This window comes from Pleurodeles waltl, chromosome 7 (genome assembly GCF_031143425.1).
Source record: "Pleurodeles waltl isolate 20211129_DDA chromosome 7, aPleWal1.hap1.20221129, whole genome shotgun sequence".
In the NCBI taxonomy this organism is placed as follows: domain Eukaryota; kingdom Metazoa; phylum Chordata; class Amphibia; order Caudata; family Salamandridae; genus Pleurodeles; species Pleurodeles waltl.
The window spans coordinates 1,109,609,656-1,109,630,613 of NC_090446.1; the positions used below are offsets into that span (position 1 = coordinate 1,109,609,656).

The following is a 20,958-nucleotide window of genomic DNA, read 5'->3' on the forward strand; positions in this document are numbered from 1 at the left end:
GCAATGGCTGGCAGAAATGGGGCCCCATTGGGGCCCCCGCACTTGGCGTGGGCAGTGCAGGGTCCCCCATGGACAGCCCCCTTGCGCATATCACTGCCCGATTTACGGGTAGTGAGATGCGCGAAGGGTGCTGTTGCACCCGATGCACCACAACATTGACACTGGCTCGATTAGGAGCCGGTGTCAATGTTGTGGTGAGTTTTCTGCTCAACAACAAAAGACAGATGGGCTATTATTCCATCTTATTTCTAGTTCAGAAACACTGTTTTCGCCCGCTGGCCCAGCAGAAAACTTCTAATAGGGTGGCCAGCATACTGTCAGCACTGGCGGTATGCTGGCTGCTGCGGCTTCGGCGGTCTTGAAAAAAGACCGCCAAGGCTGTAATTAAGGACTAAATGGCTAGCTAAAGTTAACCCAACTAAAAACCTTAGTTTTGAAATGTCAATTAGTTGGTTAGTGTGTTCTTTCTTTTGAAGGTGCATTTTAAGGTTCTATTAGTTAGAAAAAAGAAGTATTGTTATATGTATTAGTTTTGCTGATAGTAAGAAATCTTGGCAAGAGACGTAAATACCTAATGAGCAAATTAAGTCTCCTATTCATCGTGTATCAGGAACATGGGATGCTCAAGGTTGCAGTAAGTTCTGCCCAAGTTCTGTGGGATGAGAAATTCAGGTGATATTGCAAATGCCACATTACATGAGGAGACATGATTGGTTACTGGTGGGGTGGGAAAAGATACAGTCCCTCATTATTAACATGGCGGTCCAGACCTCCACATAATGAGCGTTGCTAAACCGCCATGTTTGAAACGCTGCCACCGCCAGGCTTCCGCCACCAGGCAGCCTGGCCGTTGCGGCATTTCTGATCCGACTAGGCATCGCTGCAGTTTACACCGCCAGGGAAAGGCTGGCAGAATGAGTGACTCGGGGACCTCATGCACAGCCCCGTTGCAGAATTCACTGGCCGTTTTACGGGCAGTGAAATGCGCAACAGTTGCTGCTGCACCCGCGGCACTGCTACATTGCCGCCGGCTCCAACTGGGCAGGCTGGATGTTAATTTTGTGGCTGGCGAGGGGGTTCTTCGCGCTGGCGGTCTTCTGTTGACCGTCAGCGCCGATCTTCCTGGGTTTCCCCGCTGAGAACCTAATGACCCCCACAGTTGTTGCCGAAGGTTCTGTTTGTTTTAATTGATGCTCACGCTGTTAGATTAGGGCAAAGTCCTTTAGACTCTGAGAGGGTAGAGACCTTGCTGCTTCCTTTATTCTTGCAAGTGTGAAACTTCGTGCTAAACACATTTCTTTTTCTGGAAGTCTTCTACTGGAGTCTTCACTATCCTCACACCTTCTTGTATTTCCAAATTTCCCTAAGATTTAATTCAAACTATCCTCATTACTTAGAACTCTGATTAGATGATTTCAGAATCATTTTCTGCTCGGGAGAGAAGCGGGAGTTTCTTTACGAAACACCTATTTCTAATTCTCAGTGTCTGTATTGCAGTGGTTGGTATTACCTTGTATCTATTGCGACTTAACCAGTTAACTGATCAGCTGTAACCCTGCATCTTTTTAATACTTTCATGACACGCATATATATTGGACTGATCATTGATTGGAAATAAAGGGCCTGATTTAGAGTTTGGTGTCTGTGTCATAAATGTGGCGGATGTCCTGTCCGCCATATTACATGTTCCAAAGGCTAGAATGAAACTGTTATATGGCGGAAGGGGTATCCATCACGTTTGTGACGGGGCAACACCTCCTGCCAAACTCTAAATCAGGCTGAAAATTACTTGACTTCAACTACGGATTCCTGGTCCTTATTGTGTGGTCAAAAGGGCTTCACATAATTTGAAGTGTTTATTATTCGGAGTCTCAGTCAACTTAAAATGATCCATCAGATAAGAGATTGTAAATCATGCTCCTGCACGCTCTCAACTGCTCACTATGTAAGGACTGCAACAGGAAAACAGATGAGGCGGTAATGCTGTATCTGTCAGAGCTGAAGGATTTGCAGTAGCTGATGTAGATCCTGAGTAAGAGGCCTACTGGTATAGTTTAACAGCTCAAGTGATATGTCAGGAGCTGTTATCTACTAAGCTGTTTCGGTCACTGACGCAGAGAGTCTGGAGGGTTCTACACTAAGCTTGTTACTTAAGTATTCTTTTGAGCTTCAAGCTGCCTTTTTAATGAAAGCCACCTCTGTAAAAAGGCACTTCTGTGGTTCAGGCTAAACAACTATACCAAATAGGTCATACAGTTATACATTTATAGCCCCAGTGATATAAATATCAATGCGTTCCCATTTCAGAATACATCTATCTTACACTGGTCATAACCAAGCTGAAAACCAGGGTTGGTCTGAAAATTAGATTTTAACCTACACAGCACTTGCAAAGCAAGTGAGGGTAGCACACCAATCAGTTAGCACAAAGCAACTGTAACTACTGCACTCAGAGCAGGAAATTATCAATTGGCCATAAAGGGATATCTAGAGACTGATGTTGAAAGCCTGTGATAAGATCTGCTACATGCAGTAAGAAACTGATCAATGACAGATGTCTGTATGCCTAATAATAACCACTAAGGCGAAGAATACGTTTGAAAAATATTCATGAAGGGTTTGACTGAGACATTATACCAAAAGACTACATGGCCTTAGATATCATGAAATAATTTGCTTGGTGGAATGCACAGGTTAATTTTCGGCTTCTGAGTCTGTTCTCTCCATATCTTCGTGAATTTTGGACTTCTAAAGTACGGCTGAACCATTCAGTACACTGTTTGAGGAACATCAAATTGCTGTTTCTTTGGAACTCGTAGATGGTCTTATGGAGCCAGGTGTGCGTATAGAAGTTAAATGTTATTTTCTGAGGGGCATCACCTGACTTCACATGCTGCTTTACTGAATCTTCAATGTCTTAGGCAAGTTGAAAACTAGGATCAAGAGGTTCTGGAGCAGATTCATGCACAAGGACGGACATGTGTGAGTAAATTTTTCCCTTTTTAGTAGCAGGAGCAAGTGGAGGTAGTAATTCACATACTTACCAGAATTAACTGTATGCTGGAAAATGTTAAAAAATGACTGTCCCAAATCAATATTCCAACAGCTCAACATTTATGCTAGCTGCTGTGGACTTTGAGCACAGGGAAACTACCACAGTTTAGAAAGGTGGCAGTGAATGGGTGAAATATATCAAGACCCAGGTAAAGCTCTGCTTCTGCAGACTAAAGAGGAGTTCCTGCACATTCCCATTGAAGCAGTACCTGTGAGACAACAACAGAAGCTTATGAGGGCAAGCCAGCGCTTGCCTCTCTCCTAAACCAGGTGTGTGGTGCATGGCGGACATCTTGGCATTATGTCAGGAGACAAATTAATTAGACAAAGTGTTAAAAAACGGGCCTGCAGGAGATAGCAACACCATCCAACGGAACCTCCAGATGATAAGAAAAATGTGAGAGAAGAGAAGGCCTTGCCAATAATTATTAACACGCTCAATGATTGTCTGAATCTAAAAATGTGGAATATAAAAGTTTCAGTGAAGGCTGTTGATGCGAATCAAGAAGATTTGTAAGGAAAAATAGTATGAGTGAAGCAGGAGTAAAGGAAAACTGACTCGAAGGTCTGCGATATAAAAGGTGATAAGAAATAAACTATGTCAGCTTTGGATGGTGTTAATGAGTTTAAGAAACAGAAAGTGTGTTCAAGTTCGATGCTAGTTAGGAGGTGCTGAACAATCTAAGAAGCTGTGCCCGGTTACACATCCTGGGTGTCCTGCACTATAATTCTGCAGAAATCTGGATAATCAATGTAAGGAATATGTGGTTACTAAATATGCAACTACACGAATTATCTTCAAAAGCCTCAGCTACAAGACGGGGTAAAATACTAAATCGAGTAGACTTTTGAGGTTGAGGCCTTACATAGAGTGAAGCTGCCTAGTTGCAAAGCCTTATTGGGACATGCTGAAAGGTCACCTACAAATCCATTCCATCGATTGCTTACCACTGGCTTTGTGTTTTGTAACCCACATTTGCTTGTGTTCTGTTCACAGGCTTTAATTGTTTTAGGTCGTCCAACATGTCCTTGTCCCTGCCTTGGAGCAAAGCCTCTTTTACACCTCTCTGACAAGGAAGTCATTAAGGGGTTGCAGCTGCGATCTATGGCTTCCCCTTTACGACCCAATGTTGTGTGTGCCCTTGCGACCCTTGGTGTCAGTTCAGCAGCTAGGATTAGAAAGGGCTTGCTAAGCAATCTTTGTTTGCAGAAAAGGGAATAGGAGGTCGCTTGTTCAAAACGATTTAATAAAGATTAGTGATGTATTCACTTCTTTTCTCTGGTCTGAAGGAGCATATTTTCAGACAGAGGAGAAGTATGAGGTGGAACACCTTCTCAATACCTCTGCGGTCAACGGCATATGCCCTGCGAGAGTCGGGATCGGTATCATCACTATTGTTTTTCGGGCAAATGTTCCTCCTGACAGCAGTAGAGCCTGTACCTAGCGGACAGGGCCGAAGAAATGTGGAACCCTATCAATTTTTAAATTAATTATTGCAGGCGCTTAATTTGTAAACATGTAAGTCCCAGGGCACTTTTTGGGAGGTCACTGCATCCAGCACCACCGAGTGCTGCCAATAACAGTACCAACACAACTACTAAACATCACACTCCTACAAGTATGATATTTCAGACTATTCCAGACCACTTAAAAATGTACGAATGCAGTAGTATAGACTGAATTGTCATTTTTGATGCATATTAAATTATTACACAGTATTGTTGTGCTCATCTCCAAATTAGACAGATAGCGCCACCATGCGGTGGACTGTCATTAGTCCCTGTGTTCAGTAACAGTGCCCAGCACCAGAAACCAGTCTAAAACAAAGCACTGCTTGCTGGCCTCCTTTCCATTAGTCAAAACATGCCTGCCAATGTTATAACTGTGGAAATATTAGTCATCTTCTTTCAGGACTACCTTGGTGCTCCAGAATTGAAACACTTCACTCTAGCAAGTTCATGTCGTGTTTAAGAGTGTTTCGTCTCCTGCAAACAACAGCACATGACAGACATCAGGTCTTTGTAGTGGCTACATTGCTCAGGACAGTCAGTGAGACACAGACTCGATGTGGGTGAGTCTTTAAGTCCCTGCAGCAATGCCACCTCAGGTTCAGTGTATGTCATAACCTGTCCCTGCACTTAGGCTCTCACTTGGCCATCAGGACAGGAAATGACAGGACATGCCCTCTGGCAGCAGAATTCATTGCAGGCACCTAAAGACAGATTTTGGGCAGGAGTCCACATCATAAGGCAATAATCTGTTGTTTTTGTAGCAGCACTTCATGCCTCACTATGGTTCTAAAGCTCTGCAAATAATGGGCGTTTATAGTGCCCAGCGATGCAGAGTTTGGAGGGTTAATATTTCTACTCAATTGTACTGCATGTAACATTAGGCCATAGAATTGTATTTTTTACTTTATTTTTATTATTCTAACAAACATGAGGTCAATATAAATGCAAAGTCAGCGTTTAAAAATAAGTGCCCCAGTTTATTGCACCACACCCCTAACACAAATACCGTTTACACTCTACCTGTAGCTTTTCAGCTGACCCCTATAACTTCAGTGATGTAACATTCATGCCAGTACCCTCACTCCGAAAACTCTTCCAGCACAACTGGTGCATGGCAATTTAGAAATGTTATTTGCACATAAGCCCTTGTTACTGCACTTTACTTCAACAATCCTCTTTCTACACATCTAGAAGGAAGCAGCGTATTGTCATTTGAATAGTATTTGCTCAAACACCTGGTGCGCACTTCTCAGATTCTACTTCATATTAACTGTTAACATGCAAGTGCTGAAAAAGAACAGTCTCCATGAATGAAGTATATTTACAGATTACCGTATTACCATCTGCATTTCCCATCTCAATAAAACATTAGAACGGATGATAATACATCCACTGAAAAGAGTAGGGACACATTCAGAATTTTTTTCACAAGAATCTAAAAATACACATTGATATAATCACAAGAAATAAAGGAAGTGTGTGCATGCTCATTACAAACAACAGTTTGAAAAATCATCCAATATGCTGTTTTACCAGCAACACTTATAATGCAAGACTCAACAGGGATGAGGGTATTTGTCGGAGAGTTTTTATAGCACTTGCCACCTTCACTGAGCCTCTTTCTAAGCATTCCTAATGTTTCCAAATAAGAGACTAAAGGAATAAGACATTGTGAGGCCTAAGATTATATTTCATTTGAATTCAATATTCAAGTTACTTCCTTTGCACACTTCACTCGCCAACGGTAGAGACAGCTGGCAGAGAAGGCTTACCCCAGGGTGCAAGGATGGATACCGACTAAGATACAGCATAACACATGTGCGCCAAGACTTATAAACAGTAAGCAGTTACCGTTCCTCCTACTGATTTTTTAACTAGCAAATGGACTTCTTCCAAAAACTCAAACCTATTTTCAATTAGAACCCAATCCAGGTGCCTGTGCGCTGAGAGCAGCAAACTAAAGGGGTCTCTATAAGTTAACTTCGCCTAAATGACCGTGCATGTGTATATAAAAAATGTAAAAACATGTCTGTGCTTTCTCTAAATGTGTCATCACAAGAAATCACAAGTTTGCCACAGTACATCGTCAATACCCGTATTCAAGAGTGCAGTGAGACTCCTACATGGTACTCACTTTGACCGCACCAAATTAATAACTTTGACTTTTTGATTTAACATGTTGAATGGCAAACTACTATTCACGGCCTCATAAAAGCACCAGCACTGTTGACTGTCCGTCTGCACACCGTGATGACATATCTTCAGCATGGACAATGACATGAAAAATCAGAAGCACAAGCTTTAAATCTTTATGTATACTAAAACAATGTGTATTGTATGTGTACAAATAAAGGTGCAGTGACTTTAAAATATCCTGATGAAATACGAATATATATACTGAACTGTAGGTGAAAGCATTCTTATCAGTTGAATCAAGAACAACAGATTTCCCTGGGTGCCATAAGGAAGCATTTCGATCCCACTTCATCTGCTCCTCTTTAATGTTTTGCAGTTTTAGCCTCTTCCTTTCAGTAGCTCAGTTTTAGTCCTAGGAAATCAGGATACATTCATACTTTATTGTTTGTTATATATATGCTGTGCTTTTAGCTTCCTTTACAAGCGGCCCCGCTTTCCCGTTCATCTCTGCTGGTTTCTTTGTTTGCCGCATGAGCTATTTTACTGCTAGGCAACGTGCCTTCTTCACTTTGAGAAGGCTCTCTCTCTCCATGTTTAGAAAGTTCTCAATCATGTTTTTGATTGAGTCAGACAGCCAGAAGGTAGATATTCGAGGCCTGCATAATATTTACAGGCATTTCGTTTTGGATTTCTTTTATACCAGGGCTGCAACCAAGCAATTTGAAAGTATTTTTTATATGTTAATAAAGAGATGGTAAGCTCCCACCAAAGGCGTTTCATCTACAGTTTTTAATTATGAAAATACAAATTACAATGTTCATAGATGTTATATTTCAATTGGCACAATCCTGAATTCAAGGGAGGCTTCCAATGTTCAAAAATGTTACAGCCAAAGTTCAGCGATGTTATACTTCAATTGGTGCAATCCAAATAATTCAAATGAGGCTTCCAATGTACAAGGATGTAACAGCCAATACGTGTTTCGCCCCTGTAGCCAATACGCCAGGGCTTTCTCAAGGCATTTGTCAAACAATAGTAGAATCTTCGGACTAAAATGTCCCAATTTTTTGATCCAATTGAGCAAAAAGAAAGTCGGAAAACGTCCCGACGCGTCCCGCGTTTAATCGCTATTGTTTGACAAATGCCTTGAGAAAGCCCTGGCGTATTGGCTACAGGGGGCAAAACACGTGTTGGCTGTTACATCCTTGTACATTGGAAGCCTCATTTGAAATATTTGGATTGCACCAATTGAAGTATAACATCGCTGAACTTTGGCTGTAACATTTTTGAACATTGGAAGCCTCCCTTGAATTCAGGATTGTGCCAATTGAAATGTAACATCTATGAACATTGTAATTTGTATTTTCATAATTAAAAACTGTAGATGAAACGCCTTTGGTGGAAGCTTACCATCTCTTTATTCAGTATTTTGGCTAGTAGGAGGACAGGGGTCCAAGTCCTCTGGTTTTAGTTCCCACAGCCCTAGTAAATACGGCATTTTTTACAGGAAGTTAAACGTCAGGACCCTCCTTTTCTTTTGAAGTCTCTCTATTTTTTATATGTGTTATGAACCCAAGTGTGGAGATCTCTCGGTTGCTTTCAAGACCTTTGTAGTTCTGGACAGGGTGGTCATTGTGGCTACTATTCAAATTAAGTTATGTTCAGTGCCATAAGTAGTGGGATTTCTCATCATCCATCTGCACAGGAAGTGACACCACTGCATGTCCCATCACACATCAATGGATTTCCTACTGCCCAACTGCAGAGAACTGACATCACTGGTCTTCCAGCAAAACTGCCTCTAAAAGAGAAGCTAAGCAAGAGAATATAATTTATCATCATCCAACTGCACAGGAAGTTACACACTGTATTTCACATCCTCCATCTGCACAGGAAGTGACATCACATCCTGCCTTCTACCTACTTCAATGACGTGTTAAGAGGGTCCGATCACCTGGGTCCCACCCGTCACAAGGCAGACACAGACAAGGACCTTGCCTCCTTGAGACTGTTACAGCTATGGGGGGCCTTGGGCCAGAACCATTGCTGCACTGAAAATTGCAAGGTAATATCTAATCATGTGCATAGCCCCCCAAAATGGCAATCCTTTCAATCACACAATGATGTAGATGATCCAGACACTCACATAGCATTCGTGTAACGCGTAGACCCAATCCCACACACATAAGGCTAACTAGCACACAACCTCAAACTACAGAACCACATTCCAACTCATGCTCATTGACGCCAGCCGTGCAGTACTTCATGCAACAGCCATCGCAGGCCTCATTACATACACAGGCTTGACTCCCCCTTAATCACAGGAAAAGTTACTTACCTTCAGTAGCGCCTTATCTGGTAGAGACAATATCTAGTTACAGATTGCTTACCTTAGAATTTCCCCCAGGCGTCAGTCTGAATCTAGAAATATTTCCCGAGCAGTACCTCTGCACACCGTTAGGTGACATCAATCAGCTCTGTGTCCGTCATCGGTGTCGTCTGTGCTGGATATGATGTTGCATGTCCTTAATAGGCACCACCCAAGCGTGCTGATGTCAGTTTCTTTTCATGACTTTCCATGCCAGAAGCACCGAGCCATGAAGAACACTGACCACTGGTGCATCAAAACTAAGGCCCTGAAAAGGGAGTCATTATCCCTAGAAATCAGTTCGCAGAACGGAGAGGATGGGTTGGTCGGTAAGGAATCTGCAACTAGATATTTTCTCTACCAGATAAGGTATTACGAGTCCATTTTATCCTATGGAACTCGTAATACGGTGGGAAGGATATCCGTCACATTTGGGACGGATTAACACCCTCCTCCAAAGTTGTAATCAGGCCCTATAATCTGTTCCAGGTTTTTTCAGTCAAGCCTGCCATCCAATAGAAGTCCACACCCACAGTTCAGTTCTTGCTAATCTTACATGAAACACTGTCCTTGAATGCACAGCTCCACAAGGGTTAACCCAGGAAAAACAACATTAGAACCAAATTAACACATACCCAAGAAAAGCCTCTCTTTCTCCATCCTCATGACAATAAATAGTCGGCAGATCCTGACAGACAATCACTACTGAACACTGTCTGCTCCTCGTGGTGCTGAAGAGGGGCTGGATTGTGCCCCATGCAGCAGTCCTGGAAGTATAGAGCTACGGTTTTATCAGGTGCACGCAGGCACACTGAAAAAAACAGAATTTAGTGTTTTTGGACCCAGTAATATTGGGTATGGGAACACCGGACCACTCATATTATAGCAGAGCAGTATCTCCCCAGGAAAAATCACTCGACTATGATCGTTATTAGGGCCTCAGAGGGCAGTCTGGAGGTTTGAGTTACTGACCAACATCAAGAATGCCTTTACTTCAGCAACCTCCCCCAATCCTACAAATATGGGCTTCAGAATTATTCATGGCAGCAGACAAGCCATATATTGTAGTGAAATAATCATACTCTTCTAGTACAAAACAATTTTGTACAACTCATTCAGATCTTCATATCCCAGAGTCCTGTGAGATTTTAAAGTCTCAATAGTGGATTACATTTTAGTTAAAGCGATTAGCAAGGCTGTATTTTTCTATCTAAAGGAAAATAGGTACACTGGCGTTTAAAAGGCTGCAAGTCAAAACTAGACAAGTTAAAAAGAAAAAAAGGCACAATATCCATTGAGTGCCAAAGGGTATACTTACTGAGACATACATACAACATAGTAAATCCCAAATTTAATAAAGTAAGACCAGCAGTAACATCGGTAATTCAGAACCCGCGGAGTCACCTATAGGGTACAAGAAGTTTGTAAAACAAGAGATCAACGATCATGCGGACATGGCCACGGCATTTTGCACCAGCGGCTCTGATAGTTCGAGCACAGACTGGGCCAAGAAGGGCAGAGACGTAAACAGCCTCGTGCCTCCTCTTTATTAGGCTTAATTTATGTATTCGGGAAAATAGATCGGCGAAAGCATAAACATCAGTCTGACAGAAAACACGATCCAGTTGTAAAGGGTTGCAGCATAAATTAGAACCTTAACACAAACGTTGCTGAACCTCTGACTCAGGGGTCTCCTTGGACCTTAAGGGGAAGATAAACATAACACGCCCGTTTGAACATACATCCCCTCCACTAAAGCAACTGCAGTAACCAACAGCTAGTCAGTTGTTGCTGCTCCAGCGGGATCCTTAAAGACCTCCGCATCATAACCAATTTTCGTCCTGCTATTCCCTAAAGTACTGGGATCATGATTCATGCTACCACTGTGTAATTTTATCCACAGATATGGAATCGTAAGCCAGCATTGAAGCCACCTACAGGGATTCCAGAAAAAAGAACTACTGTGCAGCATTAGTCGATTACATTAAAGGTGAGTTATGACAAAAATGTATTGATAACATTACGTACAATATTCAAAAAATATTCTAAGTATGATAAATTAAACTCGGTTTTATACTGAAATGTCGGAAAATATACAATATTGTTTATATCATCATTAGTCATTTGTACAAACAGCAATAATGTGTTAAAAAGGTGTTTTAAATGCTTTTTGTTTCTTGTCTTGTAAAACTACTTGTTATTCACAACCTGACAACTGTGAAGATTCAAAGCATGTGAATCTATGAAAGATCCAATGCTGATAGACCACTCGGATGATGGAAAGCAATGTATCGAGGAAGTAGTGATCTTTCTTGTGCTGAGAAAGAAGCACAACCAACTTGACAATTAAAATGTGTAGTCAAAGAGGATACTGTGACTCCTCTGCCATCCGCTGCAGTAGAGTATGATGTGCAGCCTCCCGAATTAAAGCTACCAACAGTTCTCATGAATAGCACAGGCTCTGTGCTGGAGCCTCTTGAAACTCACTCAAAATGCATCCCTGCTCAACACTCTTCACTACGACACCGAGATAAAGCTACTACCCACAATGACCCCCTAATCAGCAGCCTTTGCCATTGATGACCCGCAGCAGCAGCAGCCATTGCGGACCCAACATCCACACTTATATTCTGTCCTTAACTACCGAGCCCTCTTGCAGCCAGAGTTGACACAAAGTGCACTCATTCAGTCTTTCACAGATAAACCCAAACATACCTAGAATCAACCTTTGATAAACTCCATACAGCACCTACAGGTCTGGGACTGGTGACGCCAGACCTGTTCAGTGCTGACACACAAAGGACAACTAATTACACATTTGTTACTGATGAAAAATACATAGGAAGAGAACAGCCACAATGCCCTTCTTTCCATCCAGTATTTTATAATCCAGATACAGCTACTGTTCACAGCAAACATTCAGACACAAATGGTGTGACTTACTGCCCGTCCTACTCACCATTCTTTAGCCGCAAGATGACTGATCTGTCGCTGGGATCACTGGAGAAGTAGCCCCAGCTAACTGGGTCCCAAAATAGCTCGTCCTGCTTCTTCTGTAGCTGGACAGCCCACTGCAACCAGCGCTGGTCCAAAGAGGCCTCATAAAGATCAAACAGACCCTGAATGACGAAGGCATAATCCTCCAGAAAGCCAGTGATGGGAACAGAGCTACGGAGGCATGAAAAAAGAAGAGGATTAGTAAATGGGAAGAGACTGTTTGAATGTAAAGAAATATGGCTGTTGTATGCCTTTAGGTAGCTTTATGGTTCAGTATCGACAATAATGAAGTTCTGAAGTATCTATGGAAAGGATAGATTCCATGTATTTTAAGCAGAAAGAATAGGCTCGGAGAAAGCATAAGAAGTGCCTGATTTGTACAAAATAGGCTCCAGGGTCCAAAACTAGTGTCAGGTTGATGTCACCCAAGCCACAAGTGGCCCGGTAAGTGCATCTCAATGATGGACCGGCTCTATCAAATCCATATAATCATGTCCTAAGCCCATGCACTGATGGACCATGATGACTCCGCTGTGACCTGCAACACACCCAACATTTCTATCGCAAATATATTTCCCTGCTTAGCCATGGCACCTCAAACCTGACCTACTGAGTACAGACCTTCCTTCTAGCACCAAGTCCATAACATTCTATGTCAATGTAATTCAATCCTGTATTGCAGAACATCCAGGTGTAGGAGCACCAATACTGTCACTGCTCGGCAAAAAGGCATAGGCAAAGACAACAGCTCTTGCTTAAGAGCGCTATTATCTTTGGCAATGTTTTGTAGCCATGCTGTACAGCATTACGGATGCTTTGCAGTATGGGTAATATTAATATTAAAAAACACTATGCTGCAGCCAGGGCTAATGCACTTTTTCCTTTTTTAAAGTACATTAGTGCTGGTTGCAACACAGGGCTTTTTATATTATTAATTTTAGCCATGCTGCACAGCATCCATGCTTCTTCACAGCATGGCTACACATCATAGACAAAGTCGGTAATGCCAAGGCTGTACAGCATGAATAAAAGGAAGTAGTAGAGCCAATAATCTCAAAGGCGGGAACTACTGGATTTGCTAATGCTTGTTGAAAGGCAGCAAAAATTACTAACAATGAAGCCAATGAATGTTAAACAATGAGCAGGATGCAAGCCTCTTGTATACAAAATCTCTCACCAGTGAGACCCAAAAATAACACAAACATGAACTGTAGCCTGGAGACCACTCAGCTATTCCAGCAATGAGACTGTACACTGTTCTGCTAGAGTACCTAAACTATGACTTGCAGGCTGAACGACATCCAGTGCTTAATTTGTAAAATAATTAATGGGGTGCCCAAAGCCCTGCTCAGATGCCAGCGGTCATCACTATTAAAGGTCAACGCCCTGAATACCAAGGCTGTGCAGTCCTACTTAACTGCCAGACACTCCCTCCCCGTTTATCTCACTCGTGCAGGCTTCCGCTTTCTCCTTGCTGGCGGGTTTTCCGTCTTTCTTTTCCTCCTTCTTTCCCCTTTGTGTGTTTGTCCCTCTCTTGTTCTGGGGAAAGTTCTAATGAGGAAAAATAAGTGCCATCCTCAAAAATGAGTGCCGGTGGTCCCCACAGCAACAACCAGATCCAATTAGGCACTGACTGCACATCATATTTTTCTTGCCAAGGACAGTACACTGTTATTTCAAAGCTTCTCAATACTGGCTTGTATTTACTTTAGCTGTTTAATATTACAGAAGCAAGATAATATGCCATAGCTCTCAAACTTCCCAATTCCTTGGGTGTGTAGCTTATCAAGTGCCAGTTTTCACTGTATTAATTACTTGTAGTCATTTAGGACTATAAGTACCACAATGGAAGACAAAAATGACCCACATAAGGTACTCACAGATGGAATGCAAACTTAATAGCACTGCATATCAGGGGCAGCTCCTTCGCAATGGCAAAGGAGCATCGCCACTCCTGGCTAAGCCAGGAGATGAAAGATAAAACAATATTTCACTATTTGTTTATCTTTCAGCTGCTGGCTCAGCCATCAGCTGGTGCAGGGAGGGGCGGGACTGGGCCACGAGAGGGGAGTAGAATCTGTGCACTAAGTGCGCATGTGTGTTTGGCCGGCTGTCTGACGCCGGCCAAACACACATGCGCACTTAGGTTTCTCCAACCCGGCTGTGCTACACAGCTGGGTTGGAGAACGCCGGGTTGGAGAAACCTCGCAGACTCCCATGCAGTGTCTGAGTGGCAGAACAAGCCGCTCAGACCAATCCTGGCACTGCTTTCATGCTAGGTTTAGCATGAGAGCAGCACCAGGACTGCTGGGGAGCCTGTGCTGGTGTCCCAGTCAATGCTGGGACACCAGAAGAAGAGCAGAGGAGCAACGCTGGAGGTGGCAGCGCCGGGGACAGGCACTTTTTCTAAATTATGTTTTTATTCCCCTCTCCTGTCTCTCCCCACGCCTGCCCCTCCCCCTGACATTTGCGGTGGCCTCCACTGTTGCATATACTTTTCATTCAACCCAGATTATTCTTAATTTGTAGCACATTCTGTTAGTCAGTTTAGGGGCATAATCACTGTTGAATTCCTACCAAAAAGCCTGAGCCCTGCCATTTAAGTACTCTGCTGTAAAGATTTTTTAAATGTTAAAGACGGACTTTCGTTTTTCAATCCTGTTTGAAAAGTGGGTGAAACTATCTCTCCGTCACTATGTATAATGCACTTTATTTGAGTTAGTATGAAAAATCATATATGTGTACAAATAGTCCAAGAGTATGCCCCCCAGGAGAATTGTTTTCAAAAGGAGTTAGTATAGAACATTAATAAAGCAGTAAAACATTAAGGAAACAATTATTTTTTACATGTAAAGAAATTCATATCAGTGCAGCAAAAAGTTCAATATGTAGGTAAATTTTTGGGATCTGTGACTTTGACTGCTATACAGATTGTTGCTTGCTTGATAAAATTAACAAGTGTTTTGAACAGTGCTTAATCTGAGCTGGTGGTTGACGGTCAGGACCACTGGCACTAACTTTTAGGTACCGTCACTTATTTTTCTGCATCAGACATTTACAAAGAGCAAGAGAGGGGGGAAAAAAACGGAAAGATGGAGAAAGAGAAAAACGGAACAGCTGGATACAGCCAGGACCTGCAAGAGTGAGATAAATGGGCAGGGAGTGTCTAGCAGTGGATTAAAGAACCATGAGGCGAATTCAAGACTTTCAGCTTTGGTATTTGGTGCATTTCATAGCTCAGTCCGCAGGTTCTGAGCATAACTTTCGGCACCGCCACTTAATCTTTCACAAATTAACCATTAGTTTCGAACCCCACTGGATGTGGGTTTTTATGCCTGTTAACAAATACATCAAAAAGTGCAGCAATTACTATACCGTTGTTGATAGGCATAAAAACAATGTCAATGTATGTCATAATATGTGCCATCATAACAACAAACTCACTTTGCTATAGTCAATTACACCCAACATGACATCCCTGTCAACTCAGAGCTAGAAATACGTGGTCAATCAGGACCTGTGACATAGGCCAGAAGCACTGATTGACAGATCACAGGTAGGGTGACACGTAGCCCATAGACAAATGCACCAAACAGTGAAGACCCAGATTAATTCCCCAGATAGGCAGCAACACCACACAGGTCCTTGGAAATGGGCCCTCGGTAAAATGCATTTGGCTGGAGGAGTACACGTTAGACGCCACATGAGGTTAGGAACACACAGTCAATCAGAACACACCACACACAAGATGTAGTGATCAGGCGCTTCCCATGCCGAAAATATTACCTACTGCCCCACACTATGTCCAACCAAGGTCGAGACCCACCTGCACACTTTATCAGATGGTCGGATTTATGACCTCGTGACCAGGCCTGGATTAATTTTTTCAAAGAATGTACTCAATTGTTTTATTGCACCTCAAGACAATGTATAAAAAGATGCTCGAAACTCTGTAACTTTGAGAGATAGTCATCAGACCCCAACTCTGTACTGTGCTCTCCCGGGTGTTGCATTTAATTAAACAGACTCTTCCTGGTTTGCCAGACGCCTCTTGTCTTTCATTTGTTCAAGGTAAATCCGCATTCAAGCAACATTTTGGCGAGCCAGCCAGGAGAGATTGGTCCTCCGAGCCTAGACTGCAGCCGAAGGAAGGGGACCCCACCAAATAGATTCCAATCTGCCAAACAAACAGAGGTGAGCAGATGCCACAATTGATTGAAAGTTCTGCTGAAACCCCATGTGGAGATCCATCCTGAAGCAGCCGTCAGTGGGTAAGAGACTACATCTGATCCTTAGTGCCAGCATTTGGTATATGACAAACTATGGCTCCACGGGGACCACTGGGCAAGAAAGACACAGATGGCACGCATAACCCTGGGCGTTATATAGGGCTCCGCTATGACTGCTGGGTGAGGCACAGATGGTACGCATGACCCTGTGATAAAGGGCTCTGCTTGGACTTCTGGGCGAGACACAGAAGGTACCCTTGATCCCTAAGTGTGACATAAGGACAAGGCCTCACGCTTGAACGACTGGGCATGACATAGATGTTACGCATAGGCTCTGGGTGTGATGCCGTGGTGCGCAGCCCCAGCTACAGCGCCTCCAAAACCAGGCCTGCAGCTAATGGAGGCCCCCTTTTAAGTTCCAAAACGATGCAATGTTCCAGTATCAGGAACCAGTTTCCCACGTACTTGGGATAATAATGTCCCCACAAAACTCCAAAGCCTACATACACGTCTGACAAATTCAATAGTACACACACAAGTCTGCAGGGATATCCAATCAGCATCCCAGCTCATTTCCCATCTGCTTAGCAGCATCATTGGAGGGTAGACAAATACAGTGTTTTCCTGAGCCTGCATCCCAATCATCGCGCTAACTAACACTGAGCATGACGGCACACACTCAATTCATTCTGCCGAATCCTGGTCTTGGCACATGACTCGCAATGTTGCAAATGCTTGGCTTTGCCTTCTCCTCAAAAGGCTTCCAAACGTTCAAAAGTCTGCTTGTCCGATCATGTCCCTCCAAAGCAGCGAGTAGAGTGTCCCTGGTCACAACCTGGGGCCAGCAGATCTAAAACATCTTAGATCCGAGGAGAGGAGGGGTGCTGTGAAGGGTAGGGACTCTTTAAGTGACCATCACAAAAAAGTAGCCCAAAACAAAGTTTCCTGGCTCCCCGGTGGGTAGTCAGACTGTGCATGTCATTACTGATGATTCTCATTTCTGTGCTGTTTGTGCTGGGGGTTCCCTGCTGTAAAAACAGGTAGAGTGCAGATATGTAGGGAATTAGTATTAAACACAACAGAAATGCATTAATCCTTGAATAATGTGACTGTCATGATGTATGGGGTTGATAAAGTAGTTGAAAATTCAGCCAGAGGGGAGAATGTTGATAGGTATAAAAATAAGGTCAATGTACGCCATGAAATCTGCCAGCATAACAGAAAACTTGCTTTGCTACTGTTGATTACACCAGACATGACCTCCCCATCAATCCTGAGCCATACGTATGTGGTCAAGAAGGCCCTGCATCCAAGGTCTGAAGCAACTGATTGACAGATCACAGATGAGGTTACAAGTAGCCCATAGACAAATGCACGGGCGTGGCTAACAAGATGTCCGAGCAACAGAACTAAATGTGCGCTCTGGCACCAACAGCAAGATCCCCCCTCGGCACCCAGCAGTGTGGAGCGATGCCTGGGTGAGTGTGGACCGGTGAAGTTCGGGGCTCCTCAACATTAATAGGAACATTAATAGGGGCCACGCTGACCGTTGCGACCAGGGAGGCCCTGAAGCCTGCCTCTGGCTGGCAGCCTACCGGAAGAATTGAGTGAGCTGGTGGTGTGTACCCGTACATCGGAGGTGCCTACCAATTTGGTGGGGGCAGTGAGCAGAGTACCTAATGAGTTGACCCCCCTCCTTGAGAGAGTAAACTGAGCGAAGTGAGACCGGAAGGCCCCATGTCACGTCTGACCTTAGAAGGAAGACCGCAACTGTGTCTGGGGCCCTTCCCCCCTTTTCACGACAGAGGTTGCTGGTGCCCACGGGGGGACATAATGTGAAAGCTGTAAGGGGAGTGGGACATGTCACCCCGCCCATCTTTCTCCCTTCATTGACGGGCTGAGGGCGAGGCTTGAGTGGCACCTCAGTATGGGGCATGCTGCCTGAGGACTCCGGTGCCCCACTGGTGAGAGTCTGGCCAGTTGCCCACAGGCGCTGCCTGAGAGGGAGGCGGCAAGCAAACTTACACATGGGAGGCCTGGTGAGGGGCTGCATGTCCTCCTGCATTGGTGGTGAGCGGTGGCTGGGCCCTCTTGGGTAGGGGGGAATGCTCCCCCTCATGATTGAATGAGGGAGCAGGGCTGAGTGGTCTACAGGGAGCAGTGACCTAGAGAGGCAGGAGGTCCAGGCTGGCAGACGGGCCATGCGGAGGGCTTGTGCAAAAGGCTGTTACTGCTCTCCCTAGTGGTGGTCATTCATTGCAAACCCCCAGAGGTGGACACCGAGACTCACTGCTCCCCAGCTAAAGACGAAATACATGGCATAGAGGGGGCTACCCTCAGAGATAATTAGGAGTCCCTGGCTGTAGGTTGCTGCTCTAGAGGTCACAATGGCCTGTCACTGAACCCGAAAGCCTGGTTGATTCACGAAATTGGTGACGCAGACAGACCTTGAATAATGGATGTGATAATGAGAGGTGTAGGGAGCTGAGACCTGCGGAGCAAGGTACCTGGTAGTTGGCAGCAGACCAGGGCTGTGCTATTTATCATTGTCTTACACTCCACCACATCATGGGCAAGGACAGATCGTCTAGAGGCTCCCAACAAACAAAAATGGAACACTTCACTGCCCCGGGCGTGGGCGGAGGCCTGCAGAAACGTAAGGTCACACAGAGCCCTGCTGTACCATCAGGAGCTGAGATCCTGGTGGCCATTGAGGCATCGGGGCTAGCGGTTCAAGCAAAAATTGACGCCATAGCACTGGTTGTGGGCCTACTCAGAGTAGACTTGAGCAAGTTGGCAGAGAGGTCAGTAGAAACGGAGAGCCAAGTAGCAGATCTGTGTGAAGAGATCTCCCTGCTGGGGGCCACAGTGACGGCACTCAAAACACATTTGAGGAGGATGGAGACTGGCACTGAGGACGCGCAAGGGCACTCTTGAAGGTGTAGCTTCAGATTTGTGGGCTTCCTGGAGGGTGCAGAGGGCAATGGGTTGGAATCCTCCCTGGAGGGATAGATCACAATGGCGCTCCCGATGGCAAGCCTCTCCAGGTTCTTTGCAGTAGAACGCAGTCACAGATCCTTGGCCCCTCTCCACGGTCGGGAGCACCTCCTAAAACTGTCATAGCTAACATGCTCAATTATAGGGAACACAATTAAATCCTACAAATGGTCCGGAGGCACCAAGATCTGAAATAGGAGAACCATTCCATTCAGGTTTTCCCCGATTACACCAGGGCAGTCCTATTGCAAGACAATCCTTCAGCGGCATGAAACAGAAACTGAAGGCGATGGGGCTGGAGTACGTTATTATACCCCGCCAAACTGAAAGTGATCCACAATGACTGCTCTCATTTCTTTATGCCACCAGAGGAAAACTGGGGCTGGTTAGAGATCAGAGGTAGTGATCAAATCCTAGCGCAGCACCCGGGTCAATGGCGTGCTGAGCCCCACAGTGGAAATGCTTCAGGAACTGTGCCTTGTAAGAGAAGAAGACGCAGGAAACGGTCACCTTCTGGTGTAAGTGGTGGTAAGGCCAGATGGCACCCTGAATCTGGAGTCACAGTGGCAGGAGTGGGAGAAGGCCAGAGTAATGGTTGAGTCTGTCACCTCTGCTGCGTCATCCATCACAAATTCAGATCAGCAGGGCATTCCCAGCCAACTAACAGGGGACATGGCGGAGATATGAGATGCTCTGCAGCATGGTTTTCGAACCCCCTGCAGGAGGGTTTGGCCAGAGGCCCTTGAAGGGGGCATGAAGATTTCAGCTGTGAGGGCAGAGCCTCAATAAAGTACTGTGTAATAGTAAGGGCCCTTACCAACCCAGCGACAGATAACTGATTGAAACAGACCCCTAAGGACCATGGGGTCACTGAGGTATCACTGGGCCCCCTGGTGGGGGCCAAGGGGGTTTCGGGGGTGACACTGCACATGGGGCCTGGAAGAACACTGGATGGCCTATCCTCTCCCGTTCTTATTTTATTCTTCTTCTTTGACCTTTGTTCTTTATTTTCTGGCTATAACATTACCTCACTCCTGTACTTCTTTTCCATTTTCTTCACTTTCCTATAGTGTGTGAGTAACTGATCACAAAGTTATAGTGGTCACTGGGCACACAGGACCAGAGGGGTGATCGGGGCACTTGCTCAGAGGTCCTTAGTTGGCTTTGCCTCACAGCTTAGTGTTAACACAAGTTCTAGGCCCAAAACCATCATTAAGTTCACACTGAAGTGTTACTGAGGTTCTTAATTTGGGTAGGTGGGACAGTTACAATGAATGGGGAAGCACTTGTTAAGTTCAGGGGTGTTTACCCGGGATGGGTGAGTGGACATTTCTTCAGGTTATCATTAAAGTTTGTGCAGTGGTAGCAACATGTTATGGCGGGCGGGGCGCGGGAGGGGTGGTGGTGGAGGGGCGGGAGAGGTTGCGCATGAGTTGTTTCCCCATGCACTTGGCTGATATGGTGGGCATGCACATATGGAACGTGAGGGGTCTGAATACATTTGGTAAAAGATATAGGAGCCACACATATCTCAGATGGTCCAGAGCACACGGTGTCTTCCTCCAGGAATCACACCTCTTGGAGGCTGAGGCTCAGAAACCCCATAGGAAATGGTGGGGGCAACTATACACCTTCACTTCTTCATCCTTCGCTCGAGGAGTATCT

General features: G+C 44.7%; 1 protein-coding gene across 5 annotated transcripts in view; it reads right to left on the bottom strand.

The window, feature by feature from the left end:
* SPATA20 (spermatogenesis associated 20) overlaps positions 1 to 20,958 on the bottom strand; it is a 1,104,606-nt gene that overhangs the window by 431,479 nt on the left and 652,169 nt on the right. For all 5 annotated transcript variants that reach the window (XM_069200053.1, XM_069200051.1, XM_069200052.1 and 2 more), the window contains one exon: positions 12,030 to 12,238. In XM_069200053.1, coding sequence (XP_069056154.1) covers positions 12,030 to 12,238 — 209 coding nt within the window. The remainder of the gene's footprint in view (positions 1 to 12,029; positions 12,239 to 20,958) is intronic.